The sequence below is a fragment of the Podarcis gaigeae genome, assembly GCF_964106915.1.
Source record: "Podarcis gaigeae genome assembly, chromosome: 13".
Taxonomy (NCBI): Eukaryota; Metazoa; Chordata; class Lepidosauria; order Squamata; family Lacertidae; genus Podarcis; species Podarcis gaigeae.
In genome coordinates this window covers 53,946,360-53,963,364 of record NC_139689.1, presented here as the reverse complement: position 1 = coordinate 53,963,364, position 17,005 = coordinate 53,946,360, and the positions used below count along the sequence as shown (strand labels likewise).

The following is a 17,005-nucleotide window of genomic DNA, read 5'->3' as shown; positions in this document are numbered from 1 at the left end:
GCTTCCTATGCTTTGTTCTTCTGCATTTACTGTTCATTCATAATAGGATGCTGTATTTGAAGTGTAATAAGAAGAGCCTAGCTGGATCAGGCCAAGGACCCATCTACTCCAACATGTTGTTCTCACAACTGTGAGATACTGTCCAGATACAGTATTCCAAATATGGTTGCACCATAGATTTGCATAGTAATATTATTCTATTAGCAGTTTTTTTGTTATTTTCCAAATTACCCCTAAAACAGAATTGATGTTTTTCACAGCTTCTTCACACTTGGGTCATTTGAGCTATCCACCACAACTGCAAGATTTCATTCCTTCTCAGTCATCACTAGGATCTGTTTGTGATAGTTGTGAAACTAGGATTTTTGGTCCAATGCTTATCACTTTGCAATTGTTTACATTACACTGCATTACCATTCAGGTGTGTAGGATTCTGTCTCCTCATGGAATTGAGTGCTGTACCACTGTATTGCACATAGATTTAGTGTTCATTTAGCAATCACTTATTCATATAGAAATGGGAGTTCTAAGTTTTGGCATGTACATGCAAACTTGTATATGTATTCTCACGCATGTAAGCATGCACATGCATTGGTGACGAAGAAGGCATCCAAGCTCTATATTGAATCTCATACCACATACAGCTAAGAGCTGTTTGAATGGGCCCTTACTAATGAATAAAGACAAAATAAGTAACAGCACAAGCACTTATACTTGAGTTGCTTCTTAATAATAATAATAAACAACCAGGGGACTCGAATAATCTTTGTAGATACATATTCCAGCAAGGCTGACCAATGGACCAAGAGCAGCAGCATTTAGATCAGGCAGGCAGCAAGACATGTACATAACCATGTGAGAAGTTTTAATGTGTATTTTTTTCTTGTAGCAAACTAAAAAAGTAAAAATCACTTACTTCAATATTTGTAATAACCATTTCTCTAAACACGTAAGCAATGGTACAATCTTCAGATCGACACTTGACACGAAAGTTGCCGTAATCAAGAACGTCTGGAGGATCAGGCCAATAAGGATGGCATTTGGTCTAACACAAAAGAAAAACTCATCCTGTCACATTTATATCTTCTATGGAAACGTATCTTAGAGGGTTGTTCAAGCAATGCTAATAATCAACATAGAACATACCATGTACTAATTGACATGGCAAAAGACCCAGGTCCAGGCCAAAGAGTTAGCAGAAGCAATCCCCAAAATATCTCCAGCCGCCGCCACAGCAGCTGGAGTTAGCTTATGTTCTAGCAGGCCAGAGTATATAAGGCTTTCATCTTTAGCCTTTCAGTTGCTGGAAACAAAATAGCTCCTTAGTTCCTGAACCTTGATATGCTAAAAAATTTCACAAGCCACAACTTGTCCACCTGCTAAGTTACACCGAAGAATGAAGAAAGAGGGCCTAGTTTCAATGTGCCAAGCAGACTAGCAAACCACATCTCAATTCACATACAAACCTCCACCCCCAGGAATCAGGAAAACTGTACCTACCCGCCCTCGTTCTGTAAGGGTTGTCAGCATGATAATCAGTGATAATCTGTGATCCCAAACTGCTTGCCAGAAATGAACACAGGTGTGTGGAAGAGGCCCTTGAGTGGCTATGTATTTGTTCACAATGCCTGCAGGAGGAATTTCCAGCTACGAGAAGAAAGCAAGCTGTAAATAAGGTTGATTCTTACTAGTAATTTTACTGAAGTATTAGCAAAGGCAAGTGGATAATAAATAACAACAACAACTATTAGTATTTCTAGTCATCCTCAAATACAACATCAACCCACACAATTAGGTCACTAAATCAAAACTGAACAAGCAATTGTACAAGAAATTGATAATTCTGATAATTTTGATACTTTTAGTTCTATAGATCCATTGAAATTAATGGACCTAAGTTAGTCCTGTCCATTAATTTTAATAGGTCCACTAGTATGGAAACAACTCATTGTAATTATTTCAAGACCTGTCTGTGTTACTTACTAGCGGCAGTCCTGACACTTACGTTAACATAATTTGCATTTATGTAATCATCATTTCCTTGTAATATTACTCGAGTGATATCATCTAGCAAGAGAAAAAAATAGTAATTAGGTTTTATAAATTAGTATCACTTTTCACAGAGATGGGGAATCAATTAGCTGCACAATATGGTCTGCAAACACAGTATTTTGAAAACTTAAGTAAATGAACAATGACCAAATAGGACAGGAAAGAATGGAATGTGCCGGATTCAAATGAATCCTGAATCTTGAGCAGAAGTGGTTGCTTCAGAAAGATGTGGGGCTTTCAAACTAAAATGGGGGTACTCCAAAGGTTCCCAGATAAAAACAGGAATCTCCGAAGTGAGAAAACAGTGCAGGCAGTGGGTTTGCCAAAAGTGAAAAATTATCCTCAAGTGAATGCCATGTAAGCAAATGTCAGAATGTGGAGGGGGGGCCTCTTTTCTTTTGCTGAGTGTTTTATAGCTTCTAATCAGAGGGAATGATTTTATCAGAAATCTCGAATCACAGTGTTCCGAAGCAGTGATGCTAAAGTAATATATCACCTTCTGCTCTGTTCTGTGCTAGTTCTGCTACTGCTGCTTACTTGAAACAGTCCTGTCAAGTCAGTTTACACTTCATTTCTGTGACTTTTAGTGCTAACTCAGCAGAGCCAAGTCTGAAGGTGAGTCCCCCACCCCTTCATCTTAACATCTTAGCTCCTGCAGCTATACTTCTGACAGGTTTCTTAGGAGCACTTCTATGATTTATACAATGTTCATAAAATTGATGGCAACAGAATACAGGAGATTAACCCCACCAAAACTGCAAACGTTTGGCAGTGTTCATCCCCTCAAACATACAAATTTCATTCAATTCAGTCAAAAATTTTAAAAACTTATATGCTGTTAAAAATAATAATCGAAGTTTAATGTGCCCAGCACAACCCCTCCTGAACCTATCCTACTGGAATTTAGCAGAATAAAGGAGGGTCTGCCCGAGGGCCTATTATGCCTGCAAATTCCATCTAATTCTGTCAAAAATGGGGAGAAAGAATTATAGCCAGAGTGAATGGGAAGACATGAAGTTTCGTTCCTCCAAAATTAGGCGGCCTCTAAATTTGTCTGAGCCAAATCAGGTTGTTTTCTGAAGCAATACTACAAAACACAGCACTGTCTAGGGGAGGCTGTCTCAACATCAAGTTCCTAGATGTTGTTGAGACAACCACTCCCTGATCCTTGACTGCTGTCCCTCCTGGCAAATGATGAGATTTGTAGCCTAACAACATCTGGTCCAGGTCAAAGGGGAACAGGGGGGAAACAACACTTTCCTCCTTTTGAAACCCTTCTGATTTCCATCCTCCGCTGTGCTATATGGTTCTAAAAAGCCCTGGTTCAAGATAGGCTTACCACACAAACATTATTTATTATGGTCCAAAGACCCGCAAAAACAATTTCAAGAGCAATTTCAAAAGCAAAGTACAGCAGACATATGGAAAAGACATTACTAGATAGTCACTGTGTTTTATCCAAGACATGTTGATTTCTAATTCTAACTACCTCCGAGAGAAACTTTGCCATGACTAAAATTCCTTATCCTCAAAGAGATACTTGAGATAAAAGATATCAGAGTTTCCAGGTAAATTTACCAATAAGGGCTTAATTAATTGGTTCTTGGCTTGTGTATACAGCCCACATATAGTAAGATACGTTTCATGCAACCAACAGCCTGAGAACATAGAGTATTCTGGTAAGTTATAGCGGTTAGCTTAGGACTTCAGATGACTCAAACTACAGTACTCTCTTGTTAAACTTTGAGTGGAGCACAGGAGCAGTTTGAAGCAGATGGGATATGGTCAACAAACACTCAGGTGACACCAATCTCTCTTTCTCCATATACCTATAGCACAGCTTCAGGGACTATTATGGTATTGTGCATGACCTGATGATTAACTGTTTGCTGGAGCTTTGTAGTGTTCTGCACTGTGCCTCAGTGGCTTTCCCTTACTCCCAATTTTCCTGCCTTCCCATATGCTCTCAACACACTCAACTACATTGCATGCAAATGAAAAGAGGCCAACTAAAAGATCAGGCCAACATGCCGCCTGCTGTTCTTTTACGAGCAGCAGGGATCGGTCATCCATTTGCACTAGTAGTCTCCTCTTGCACCTTGTTGTTTCTTTGTTGGGGTTGGCAGGTGGGGACAATGAGTCCTGCTGGGATGCTACTGGGCAGGGCTAGCCTGTTAGCTAAATTAATTAGCGGTTGGATTGGTCCCGTGGGTTGTCAAAAGGAGTGGTGGGTCAAAGAGGGATGATTATCTTAGGTATGCCTCTTAGAATACTAGGGGTGGGCTCACCCTTTTCAAGACCAGGTTTGTACTCTGGATTTGAACCACGGTCCTCTAACATGAAAGACTTAAGTTGTTTTATGAGCCCAGGGTTTCACCTTCAGTCCCTGTGCTCCTAACACTGATTGCTATGAGGGAAAGGCCAGTGCCCCACAATGTCAAGACACCTGTCTGATGCTGTGGTTGAGCAGTTTGGGAACTGCTCTGTATAGGCTGCAAATTGGTTTGAGTTTTCTGGATGCCCAGAGATCAGTGGTGGCTTCCAGCCTTCTGTCTGGTGGGGCTCAGCCTCCAATTTCTGCTTTCAAATCCCATATCCTATGGGCAACTGGAGGGTACTGGTATCAGTGTATGCTTGTGACTGCTTTTGTTGCAGTTTCTGTGTGGTAAAAGGGCATTACTCTCTGTGAATGGGTCTTGAACCACTGTTCCACAAGCACTGTGTATACTCTGTGCAAGCTCCCTGTGTAGGGAGATATTTGATCTACTAGTGGAGCTGTCATGAATCTTTAGATATGGCATAAGGTAAGTTCAGGATCAATTGCCCCATTTATGTACAACAAATGTACTTTTGCTTACCGTGAATATGTAGAAATCACCTTATTTCGGTCCTGATTCACTTTTAGGCTGATAGGCATGGAATTACTGTTAAATATTACAAGTTATATATTAAAGGAAATAAAAGGCAAAATGTCATTTAATACTCACATGGCAGAACATCTTTGTACCGATTTTTGTCCATGTTTTGAGGTAGCTTTGCACAAGTAATAGCTAATCCTGGCTTTTTTCTATAAAGTTGCTGAAAGAAAATAAAAGCTCTTCACTGAATAATTAAATAAGGATCAAGTTGAATCTAGGCAGTCTAGAACCTCCATACACACTGCCCAGACTTGCTTGAATTATAACAAATATAAAATAATTCCCCACAAATGAACAACTGGCAGTTCCCAATCTCTGTGGATGGCAGCTTGACTGGCACTGGAATTTGCGATGGTCTTGTAATTGCTCCATATCTCTGGCCAGATCATATGACAAGTGAGTTGGGGGCTTATTTTATTTTGAGGCCTTGTTGCAAAGTGTTAACAAGTTAATGACAATACAAGATTAGGCATTTACAGAAAAGAGTTACAGGGCAGGAAGGCGTTCTTAATCCTTGGCTTGCCTAACAAGTCAGAGGAAAGCTGACTAAATACCCCTCAAATTTTGATGCTAGTTCTTAACAGGATTACAGATTAACAAAAATTGTAAGAAGATAAACTTATTATTTTGACAGCTGCGTGTCATTTAAATACACTGTTAAATAAAATCTAATTAGGGCATTATGATATCTACATTGCACTTCTAAAACTGCCAATTAAAAGACTGCATTTAGTTTTTAATTTTGTGGTGAAACACAAGGGTTTTGTAGGCCTATCCACGCAGCAATTATTAACAAAACATTACATTTTTCTGCTTTTATATTTTTAGAAACTTGCACTTCAGTATAGTTAAAACATGGTCATTGTGAGAATAGAATGCTGGACTAAGTGGGCCTTTGGCCTGATCCAGCAGGGCTCTTTTATGTTTTTAAAGTCATGACTTAAAATGCTGCTTTGGCCAGCACCTGAATGAACCCTTAGCTTCTGGAACACCAAGTGCTCCATTTCTGGGCCAATGCTGTCAACAAATATAGCACACAATCACAGAGAAGAGAAGGTTAGAAGGAGAGTGGCCAAGAGAATAGTGGCTTTATTTGCATCTGTTTAGGAAGGGACACATTCAAACCAGGGGTCTGACACTGTGATGGTTGCTTACTTCAAACTGAATTAGGACAGTTCCACTTTCCAGTCCTTCCTTTAGTTGCTCCATTGATTCTTCTAAAGTCTCACCATACTCAGAACAGTTGGGAATAATTGTTTCCAGAAAACTAGATCCATCAGCTTCATCTTCCAACTTGTTCTCAACAAATGGTCTAAGAACTAAAAAGACACAGGCAAATCCAGATCTTTAACATTCTTCAAACAGTAATGTCTAGGTATTTTAAAGAAAATGTACATGAAAAAGGACAGATTTGTAAAAGCTGCTTTGCTAATTGCTGCTCTTTGGCAGTTCCAAAGCAAATATCTTAAGGCAGGTGAATATTAGCAGGGAGGGAGATGCAACTCAATCTCTTTCTGTGTCTCAGCAACTATCTTTTTCTTTGGCAAATTGCTGAAATATTGCTCTCATGAGGGGGAAAACAATTTTAACTCCAGCGACTTATCTCAAAACCTTGATTTGAAACCATGCTGAGATCAGTTTGCAAAGATTGGGTCTACAGTCAAGGCCAATTTGGATGTCACAACAAACCATGATTACAGAAAAATCTTGATATAATGGCATGATGGGGGGTATCTTGGAATCTCAAGTCTCTGGTGCCTTGATCCAGACCAGTAGTGTTCTGAAATTCAAAGATGGAAGGGAGGGATCAAAACACTTCCTTCCCTTCCATGCCAGAAGGAATGTCAAGCTCAAACTACTAATTGCCCTAGGAGTGGAGAGCTGAAGGGAGGCTATACCCTCTTCCTCCCCAGAAGACCAGCTTTAGTTAACTGTGAGATTCCAATGTTTCAAGTGACTCCTTGTAGAAATTTAAAGAAAAACTCGAAATAAAATAGCTTCTAGTGTACAGACAATAATCCTGATCAGTTATGCTCCAAGCAGCATGATCCCATCACAATCCCACTCTTCAATAACAATACATCACATAAATACTTACCTTTCCGCCTGATCAGAAGTACAAGCTCACGTGTATGTGACTCTCTGCTGGCTTTTATAAACATCACTACTTGGTCATGTGTGTGCTCAGAGATGTCCCGGCCATTGATTAATACTATCTGATCTCCTTCAAGCAATTTTGGAATGCATTTATCAGACTGCCATAAGACAAAAGAAAATGAAGTCACCGTTTTCAAACCTTTCAGTCTAAGAAACAAATTGGATATTAACTTCAGTGTGAAGGATTTGACTGAATCTCTAATTAACAGTGCTATTCTTTATCTTGATGAAGTATTATCTGCATTAGGAAACCATGGAAAATTTATTTGTTTAATATATTTGGAACAATTTTCCATCAGCAATGTCTGACACTATTCAGTTCAGATTGAAAATGAAGCTGAATGAATAATCTAGGGGCCCACATTTCAGTTCAGGGGCCCACTATTCAGTTCAGATTCACAGGGGCCCACTGTTCAGTTCAGATTGAGAATGAAGCTGAATGAATAATCCAGGGGCCCACATCCTGATGTTATGCATTTCTATTGAGATAATATCCAAGTTTTCTTCCCACTCTCTTATTCTACTAACAATTAGCAGCAGCAGCAGTTATAGTTATAGTAGTAGTAGATTTCTATACTCTGCCTTTTTCCCTGATAGGGACTCAAGGATGCTTATAGATAAAATAAATTACAAAAATGAAGTAAGTTCAAAAGTTTATACTTACAGGGGAACCTGGAATGATTCTGGACACAACTAGAGGTATCTTCTGATCAATGCCCCCCTAAAACATAGTGCCAAAGTATTTTTGTTTATTATATTTTTAATTATTATATTTATATCCAGCTACTCCTCTCAAAGCACCCCAGGATGGCAAGCAACAGTGACAAAACAATACAATCTTTAAAACATTTAAAATACAACTGAATAGTTAAAGTATTAATACACTTAGGCTGAAATCCTATGCTCTGGGGAAAACTTCAATTAAACGCAATGGGGTTTTCTATTGATTAGACATGTAATAAGCTGGCATTGTAACTGTGTAATACATGATTTATCTAGAACAGTTTTCAAACTGTGATGGGCATTCCAGAAGTTTATGTGTCAGATAAGCTTAACTTAAAACAAAGCTTGTCCAAAATCTTCCCCCTGTGATCTAAAGCTGCCAAAGGTATGATCTAGCACATCTTCCTAATTGTTAATATTAGGGGATCATGAAATCCAACCAGCTTCACCAGAATTCCAAGCAAGTAGCAAGTATCCTATACAACAGAAGTCTGCAATCTATCACCAGAGCTTAGTTGAGAAAGCTGAAAATTACAGATATCCATCAGTCAACAAAATGGTAGCAGATGGAGGAAGAGTTTGGTAGACAATTACTATCATTTTCTCTTGTATTATTTCTCACCCATCCCCACATGTATTTTCTCATCTCCTTTCCTTTCGTCTTCTCCTTCCAACACACGACTTATACCCTATTTCCTTCCTGCAATTTTCTTCATTCCTCCTCCCTGCTCCTTTTACATTGTGTGACATAATGATTAGTGTGTTGGACTAGGACCTGGGAATCCAGGGTTCAAATCTCCACATGGTCATAAGGCTCATCCTAGCCTAAGCTATTTTACAGGGTTGTTGCAGGAATTCATTGAAGAGGGGAAGAACCATGTACACCACCTCGAGCTCCCTTGGAGAAGGGGGTGGGATGTAAATGGAATAAAATAAATAAAAACAAATAAGTGCCCTACTGTCAATCTTATCAGTATGAAAAAAGAACTATTTTATTCTACAATGAAATGAAAGAGTATATAATTTCTACACAGAGCCATGTGTAGGAAAATGAGCCATGTGTAGGAAAAGAGCTTACTTTTACACTACATTTCACTAAAGGTTGTTGGGAAAAGACATATAGCAAGAGCCAATGCTTCTTTTCTGGTGGTACAAATTGGTACGTCGTACTGGCACTTTCCCCCCTTCTGGCTTCTTGCCATGATTATAAGAAACCACCCAAGGAGGAAAAAGCAGCAAACAAATCATAATTTCTGTGCAGCCTTTTCAAAGCCCAGAGCTGCAGAAGCAAGAGAAGGAGGCAAGACCTGATGAGAAGGAAGGAGGTGGCAGCAGCAGCAGCAGAGGAAAAAGCTCCTGGGCACCTTGAGACAGGGCACAGCCAGCAGGAGTAGCATTGTAGTTGAAAGAAGCTGCTTGGGATGGCTGCTGAGGAGGCGGCTATGAGGGTCACTTGGTCCAGGAAGCCCTGTCTCCTCCAAGTGGGAAGACTCTCCCCAATCTCACACTTAATAGAGGGCTGCTCCCAACTCTCCTCCCATCTCTTGTAAGTGGCTACTAAACAGAGGTGGGAAAAGTGGGTGGCTGCCACGGGATGATCTATGTGCTCCGCTCCCCTCTCCAGCAGGAAAGTGGTGCATACCTCACTGCATTCTTTAGGCATGAGGAGTCCTGTGCAAGCACAGTAACAGCCCACCGTGGAAGGGGGCGTGGGGCCAGGGGCACTGTGGCAGAGAGGGGAGCAGTACTGGAACCTTTTTTCTAGAAAAAAGCACTGGCAAGAGTTATATATAGCTAGATAGATATATACTAACAGTTCCTGTACTAAGAGGTAGTCTCTAGACTAGGACTGGGTGATATCTGATTTTCAACATTGTGATATATCACCAGCTAAACAATGCAATATAGCAATATATTACGATATCTGAAACACAGAACTATATAGGGTGGGCATGAAGGTCCGGCATGTGGATGGCCCAAGGAGCAGCCATGGAGATCTGCAGGAGGGGGGGTTGGAGATGGGGCTTGGGAGAGAAGGAGCAGGCAGTCTTGGATGTTGTGCAGGTGGGTGGTAGGGGAGATGGGGCATACAGAAGAAGCAGCAGGCAGTCTTGGATGTTTCATCAGCTGACAGAGAAAGGGAACTCCGCAGCTATCACAAGATGCTGAGGTCAAAACTGTTCTGTCTTCAGCTGAGACAAACCACTGTGAAGCAGCCAGAGCAGGGAGAGGGAACACCGCTGTTATTGCAAGGTGCTGGGGCTGAATCTGTTCTGTCCTCAGCTGAGACTTATTGCAAGGTGCCGAGGCTGAAACTGTTCTGCCTTTGGCTGAGACAAACCACACACAGGGACAGGACTGTTCAAATTGCTCACAACTATACTGCTCTCTGGTGTTTTGAATGATATATTGTCAGGTCAAATTTAATGAACTAGTTATTGTGATGCATTGAACGATATAGCGATAAATCACACATAGCTGTAAGATTTAATCTTTAAAAAGCATTCTGGGTGGGTGGGGGGTTTCAGCATGGTTACCTGTTAAAAACACATAATGAAAATCCTTTAATAGGTTTACTAGAAAATGCTTAGTAATGAACTAGGTCTCATGACCAAATGTTTATATTTGATCTAATTTCTTTACAATCTGTGCAAAGATAGTTTTACTCCAGGAAATTTACTAGCATCGCTTGGGCAGATGACAAATGATATGCACATAACATTATTCCAAATCACTGTGTAGGGGCAAATGTACTGTTAAAACAATGCAAAATCTTTGACTAAAAGAGAATCAATATCTTAATCAGGGTCAATAATGACTTACACACAAAGCAAAACTTGAGGCAAATTTCAAAGTTTCTGTTCAAAACAAAACATGCATAGAATTTTACCCAAAAGGTGAGAATAGCAAGATTTGTCAGGATTTGCTCACCTCCAATATCCACTTGTAATTTGAAGACCCTTGCATCCCCATTTATATCTTAGTGCACAAAGCTCTTTCATAATTAGCATCCACATGACAACACTAATAACTAGCTGAGGGCAATAAAATTTGGTTTATTCAGGGAGAAGATAGGGAGGAAGAACTATCAATACTCCATTAAACCAATCAGTGTTTTGACAGCACAGCAGCATAATACTTTATCACAAACTGGGGAAGGCATATTTAAAAAGATACAAGCAACATTTCCCAATGGTTCCCCTGCAATGCTCACTCCCAAGTTATATTTAATTATCAATATTGCTTTACTAGTGCCTTTTTACCTTCAGGTTAAATCCAAATTTTCCATCTTCATCTGGCAAAATGTGTATCAAAAGCAAGTCTCCATCAATAACTTCATTCTGGAAGACAAGGAAAAGAGGCTTTTTATCTGTGAAACAACAAGTACCACCTCAGTTGGATGACTTGGATAATCTTCAATATACCTATCATGAGAAAATTTTGCAAACTGGGCATCCCCTCCACATAGATTTGTCCATTTCAAAGGAGCTATCTAGCCAAAGGCTGAAACTCTATGATAAGGCTAATTTCGCCCCTCTCTCTTAAAAAAATAATAATCCACAAGCAAACAAGGCAATTGACAAGTCAACACAAATGTACAAACAAAGTCTAAATAGAACCATCAGTGTAATGGAACATACAATTCACATCCAGAAACCCTCCAACTTCTCAATACATATTTACAAAGTATTTTTAAAAGCTTAGTGTACAGATACACACCTCCTCTACAAAATGACCAGGATGGGGGCTGGGTTCCTTAGGACTGGAATTGACGTATGAAAGAAATGGCTGCTTGTCAACTGAAAAGGTATCCTGTTCTGTCTCACCTACACTGCTGTTTCAGCTTATCAGGAAGTGCCAGTTTCATCTTGTTTATCATACCTTATCAAAGTAGTACTGATTGGAGTCATCCATTAAAAGTCCCTTTGAAACATTTTCATTTGTTTCTAAAGACTGTTTATCTTTTCCATTCAAAGGATGAGACCCTGAAAGGTTGCTAACTCCATTGAGAGTCTGAGACAAAACATTCTGTGTTGAATTATTTTCCAATATGTTCCTTCATTAAAAAAACAAAACAAGTTAAACATTAGTAGCCAGACCTGACTATTTAGTGTAAGCCAACAATTTTTATGCAAAATGATTTCTTCTTCCGAATATAAGGATTTCTTTTTGACAAGCCAGCTGTGGGATTTTTTTCAGGATTTCAAATTTTTCATTTACTTTAGCTCACTATATTCTAGCCCCACACTTTAAAATACAAGAAGAACATAATAAATATTCACATTTTCACTAGCAATATCAGCTCAAGACTCAGAAAGTTTTTCTGGTGCAGCAAAAATTAATATGTTAATAAAATATTTTATACACACACATGCTCACATGTAACACTAAGTCAGACTTAAACTATGGTTTACCAGGGACCAGCTAGTGTGAGCATCAAACAGACCACAATAGCAAGCCAAAAATAAACCATGGCTTATTTCGAGAGAAACAAATCGGCAACACTAGTTTATGAATGAACAAATAATACATCTTATTATGTTTTTGGGATTTAACTTGATTAGAATATCTTAAAATTTCAGCTACAAGGGGAATTTGTGACACTGTTGAAAAACTCACTTTGGTGATTCCTGTTCTGATGATCTGGTGAAGAAAACACACACAAGCAAAGGATAATTAAACAAAATGTTTTATAACAAAGATTTTAAGCAGTAGAGAAATGGTGTATTTAAAAACTAAGTATCAAAAGCTCATCAGTTTGATTTTATGCAGAAAGCAAAACTTGACAAGACTCTTTCTTCTATGAGACTAAAAATTATTCAGGCATTCACATGCAAATTCAAAACAGGTATACAGTGGTACCTCGGGTTAAGTACTTAATTCGTTCCGGAGGTCTTTACTTAATCTGAAGCACCACTTTAGCTAATGGGGCCTCCTGCTGTTGCCACGCTGCTGGAGCCCGATTTCTGTTCTTATCCTGAAGCACTATTTCTGGGTTAGTTGAGTCTGTAACCTGAAGCGTATGTAAACTGAAGCGTATGTAACCGGAGGTACCACTGTAGAACAAACTGCACTGGTACTCTACAAAATCATTTAAGCAACACTCATTTGTCTCTCTAGAGTCACTGTTTCAAAATCTAGGTGAATTACATGTTCCATTTAAAAAATTGTAACTGTTGCAGAAAACATATACAGTACATTCTTAAAAGGATGCAAGGAAAATAACTAGTTTATCAAAATTCACTCATACACTGTTCCTATGCCCTTGAAGAAACAAAGAAAATATTTTGTTCACTCACACTGCCATCTGGGTCTATTAGTTTCATGAACCCTAAAGGCTGATTTGGATGTGAACAACAGATAGAAAAAGCAGAAATGGGAATGACATATGCCTTCTGTTTCCCCTGCTTGTTTATATAATAGGGGTATGAACTGGGCCCAAGATTTCCATCATTCCCTGAGTTCCAACCCCACCCTAAATGTTATGCATCATTTGATAAGTGTTCCATGCAATATTTGGATCCTATGAATCCTCAAATATCTTTATACAAAAATTTATTTTCAGTATAAGATTTAACTTTCTATGGTACAGATTTTGCATTTTTAAATAAGAACATGCAGCTTATATGCTGCTTAAGTCACTGAGCTGCATGCATAGCATATATGTGAATGCAAAAAAGCAAAGAAACCAACAGTACAGTAGGGTGGAATTTAGATGGTAATTTCCAGAGTGTGATGCTTGGGGAGTGCTCTTTGGTCCCATGGAAACTTCAGTGCGCGTTTCCTCAGAGTTCGATTTTAACCCCTGTGCTGTTTAACATCTACAGTGGTACCTCTGGATACGCACACCTCTGGTTGCGTATCCTTCAGGATACAAATGCGGCAAACCCAGAAGTATCTTTGCAGGTTTCACCGAGCGTGCATGAGCAAAAGTGTTCTACCGCGCCACGCGCATGCACAAAAGAGGCACCTCCGGTTGTGAATTCCTCAGGATCCGACTGGAGCTCTGGAACGGATCCTGTGAGCAACCGGAGGTACCACTGTACGTGAAATTGCTGAGTGGGGTTATCCAGAGGATTGGAGTACATTGTCACACTGATGACACATCTGCAGGTGAGGCAGTGGATGTGCTGGACCACTGTCTTGCTTGGATGAGTAAGGGACTGGATGGGAGCCAACAAACTGTAGCTCACTCCACGTAAGACTAAGGCACTGTTAGTGGATGGTTCCCGAGAGCAGATGAATGGGGGGCTGCTCGCTCTTGAAGGAACTACACTCCCTCTGAAGGAGCAGGTACTTCTTGGGGCTACTTCTGGATCTTTCGCTGTCACTTGAAGCTCAGGTGGCCTCAGTGCCTTCCACCAACTTCGGCTGGTGGCCCAGCTGCACCCTTATCTGGACAAGAATAGCCTAACTTCTGTTTATGCTGTGGTATCCTCCAGGTTTGATTACTGCAAAGTGTTACACATAAGGAAGTCAATGGAGATGGTTCAGAAACTTCAGCTGGTGCAGAAATCAGAGACCAGGTTGCTCACTGTGGCAAGATGGTTTGAGCATATTACACCAATTCTGGACTGACTGCACTGATTGCCAATCAGCTTCCGTGCCCAATTCAAAGCACGAGGTTTGACCTAGAAAGCCTTAAATGTCTCAGGACCACAATATCTCAAGGACCGCCTCTCCCCATATGAATCAACCCAGACCCTCTGAGGCCCTTTCTTTGAGTGCCTCCTCGATGAGATGTCTGGCAACATGAAAACGTGCCTTTTCTGCAGTGGCTCCATTTGTGGAATGCTCTCTGTAGGGAGGCTTGCCTGGCGCCAATGTTCCCCTTCAACCAGGCCTTCGGCTGATTGACATCCTATCCTTTTAAATGTGTTTGTGAGGATATTGGTTTATTTTGTGCTTGTGCTTTTTTTGGGGGTGTGTGTGTTTTTTTAATCTTTTATTTTTATGCTGTGAACCATCCTGAGTCCTTCAGATGAAGGGCAGTATACAGATTTAATAAATAAATAAAAATGCATTAGTGATGTCTCTAATTAGGAATTTGGTACTTCTGACTAAATACTCAGGGTTATGGTATCAGTCTTCGTTACTAGCATTATTATTTTACTACTGAAATATTTAATATGAAATGTCTTCTTAATTTTGTTGTTTACCAATTATCAGTGCAGAGTAGCACTGAAATCACTGTTTGTAGAGGTTATTTACCTTCTCCATGGGCTGCGACTCTGGGACAACTCTGAATCACTATCCTTGGAAGCTGGGGAAACTTTATAGGTGTAAAACACATCTTCTGTTTCAGTTATATATGAAATCTCATTTGCAAGGTTATCTACAGATGAGTGTCGTGGTTTACGAATCTCATGACGTAATCTAGGACTTCGCCTTAAAAGAGGTAGGATTCAGAAGTTAGTTGTGATAGTATCTTTCTTAAACTTTTTTTAAATATGAGAAGCTTAATATATTATAACACACACTCAGAGTCTACAATTATTTTATCACTTGTTTAATAATATTTTTACATTCAAAGCCCATTTATTCCAAGTAGACATGAGCTATAACATGCAGAACGGACCACAGACAAAACCAATATAGAAGAAATGTGTTTACTCATTAATAAATGCTATTGTGTTCAATGAGGCTTACACTCAGATTAGCATACACAGAATTGCAATCTAAGCACAATTTTCTACTTTTAAGTAGAAAAACAGAATGTGAAATTCTGTTTAACTTCAAGCAAGTATCACAACTACTTAGGATAGGCTCCTCCTTCTAGAGTCAGGAAGTCAGTCTTTATATATTAGAATTGTGGGAGAAAGAACCCCTCACATATTGAAGCTGTTGAATCAAAAGCCATATCCAGCAACCAAGCACTGACTATTGGAAATAATTGCAGTAACATTTTGAAATATACCGGTAGCTATTTTTAATCTTTATTATTCATCTTTAAGAGAGATCTTAATCACATCAAAATTAAATTTTGACACAAATAAAACTTTGCCTTGTGCTCATGTCCCCTCCCATTTTATGGAAGATAAAAAAGATAATTCTTACCAGTTTGGGGTAACTGGAGGAGACCGAGAAGGAAGACTTTTGGTCTCTAAGTGTTCAGCTGACAAAGATCTCCTCATAGCTGCATTCCAAATCATACCACCTATTACTTTTTTGCAGTAATGATTGTTAGACGATCTGAAATAAAACATACTTTAGACAAAGTACTTTGTGCATAATAAATCTTTATTTTAGGTGCAGAAAGAGGAAATTCTTACTGGAAATTCTCTAAACTGCCAGAGGACATTTTAATTCTTCAGGAAGCTCTCTGCCCTTAGCTCATTGAGCAGAGCCAATGACTTGTACTGCCCCCTCCACAGAGAAGGATGCCTCTGCCCTCCCAGATCAGACTGGAGAAACAAAGATCCCTTCCACTTAAAACTATATCTCTATAAAAATTTAATGAAATCATTAGAAATCAACACTGCCACAGAAACATCCAGCAGCAGAACTTTGATGATGCTTTGTGGAAGCAAGCAGAGCTGTATTTAACCAAGAAATTAAGCAGATTGCCTCTAGCTCAGGGGTTGGCAACCTAAGGCCCATGGGCCAGAAGCGGCCCACGGAGGCCATTTAACCGGCCCACAAGCTGCTCCCAAACCAAGCTGCCTGCTCAGCGAGTCCCCATGCACTGCGCTAAACTGGCACAGCGTGGTGCAGCAACTCTCTTCTGCAGCTCAGAAAATCGCTTCTGCGCATGCCCAGATGCCGAAAATCGCGTCTGCGCATGTCTGCTTCTATGCAGGTGCGATTTCCGGCACCACGGACATGCGCAGACGTGATTTCCGGCATTGCACTGCGCCGGTCCAGCCCACGGAGGATCTCCGCGGGAGTGATCTGGCCTATGCCCGGTAAGCCTTGCCGATATCCCAACTGGCCTTACAAATCCTGATGAAGGACTCAGGAAAATGTACTTTGTTAAGAGGTGCCCTAGAGAAACACCCCTTTAGTTCTTTTGGATGTTGACAGACTTTGTACTTTTCCTTCCAGCTTGTTCTCCATGAGCAGCAGCATGCAACATGTCTTGGATAGAATGATTGGAAACAGCCTGGATGGAAAGTAACCTGCCAACTCTCCCTTCAAAAGCTAATCCTCCTCTC

At 40.0% G+C, this 17,005-nt stretch overlaps 2 protein-coding genes across 19 annotated transcripts in view; both read right to left on the bottom strand.

The window, feature by feature from the left end:
* The window catches only part of MOCOS (molybdenum cofactor sulfurase), a 252,479-nt gene that overhangs the window by 58,916 nt on the left and 176,558 nt on the right, over positions 1 to 17,005 (bottom strand). The gene's annotated exons all lie outside the window — the stretch shown is intronic.
* Positions 1 to 17,005, bottom strand: part of PTPN3 (protein tyrosine phosphatase non-receptor type 3) — a 98,506-nt gene that overhangs the window by 9,051 nt on the left and 72,450 nt on the right. For 10 of the 18 annotated variants that reach the window (XM_083709192.1, XM_083709181.1, XM_083709183.1 and 7 more), the window contains 12 exons: positions 15,909 to 16,043; positions 15,063 to 15,239; positions 12,471 to 12,497; positions 11,733 to 11,907; positions 11,114 to 11,191; positions 7,792 to 7,848; positions 7,069 to 7,225; positions 6,126 to 6,289; positions 5,040 to 5,130; positions 2,006 to 2,067; positions 1,501 to 1,647; positions 917 to 1,045 (listed from right to left, as the gene is read on the bottom strand). In XM_083709192.1, the coding sequence (XP_083565318.1) occupies positions 917 to 1,045; positions 1,501 to 1,647; positions 2,006 to 2,067; positions 5,040 to 5,130; positions 6,126 to 6,289; positions 7,069 to 7,225; positions 7,792 to 7,848; positions 11,114 to 11,191; positions 11,733 to 11,907; positions 12,471 to 12,497; positions 15,063 to 15,239; positions 15,909 to 16,043 (1,399 nt within the window). The remainder of the gene's footprint in view (positions 1 to 916; positions 1,046 to 1,500; positions 1,648 to 2,005; positions 2,068 to 5,039; positions 5,131 to 6,125; positions 6,290 to 7,068; positions 7,226 to 7,791; positions 7,849 to 11,113; positions 11,192 to 11,732; positions 11,908 to 12,470; positions 12,498 to 15,062; positions 15,240 to 15,908; positions 16,044 to 17,005) is intronic. The other 8 variants (XM_083709187.1, XM_083709191.1, XM_083709196.1 and 5 more) reach the window with 1 other exon arrangement.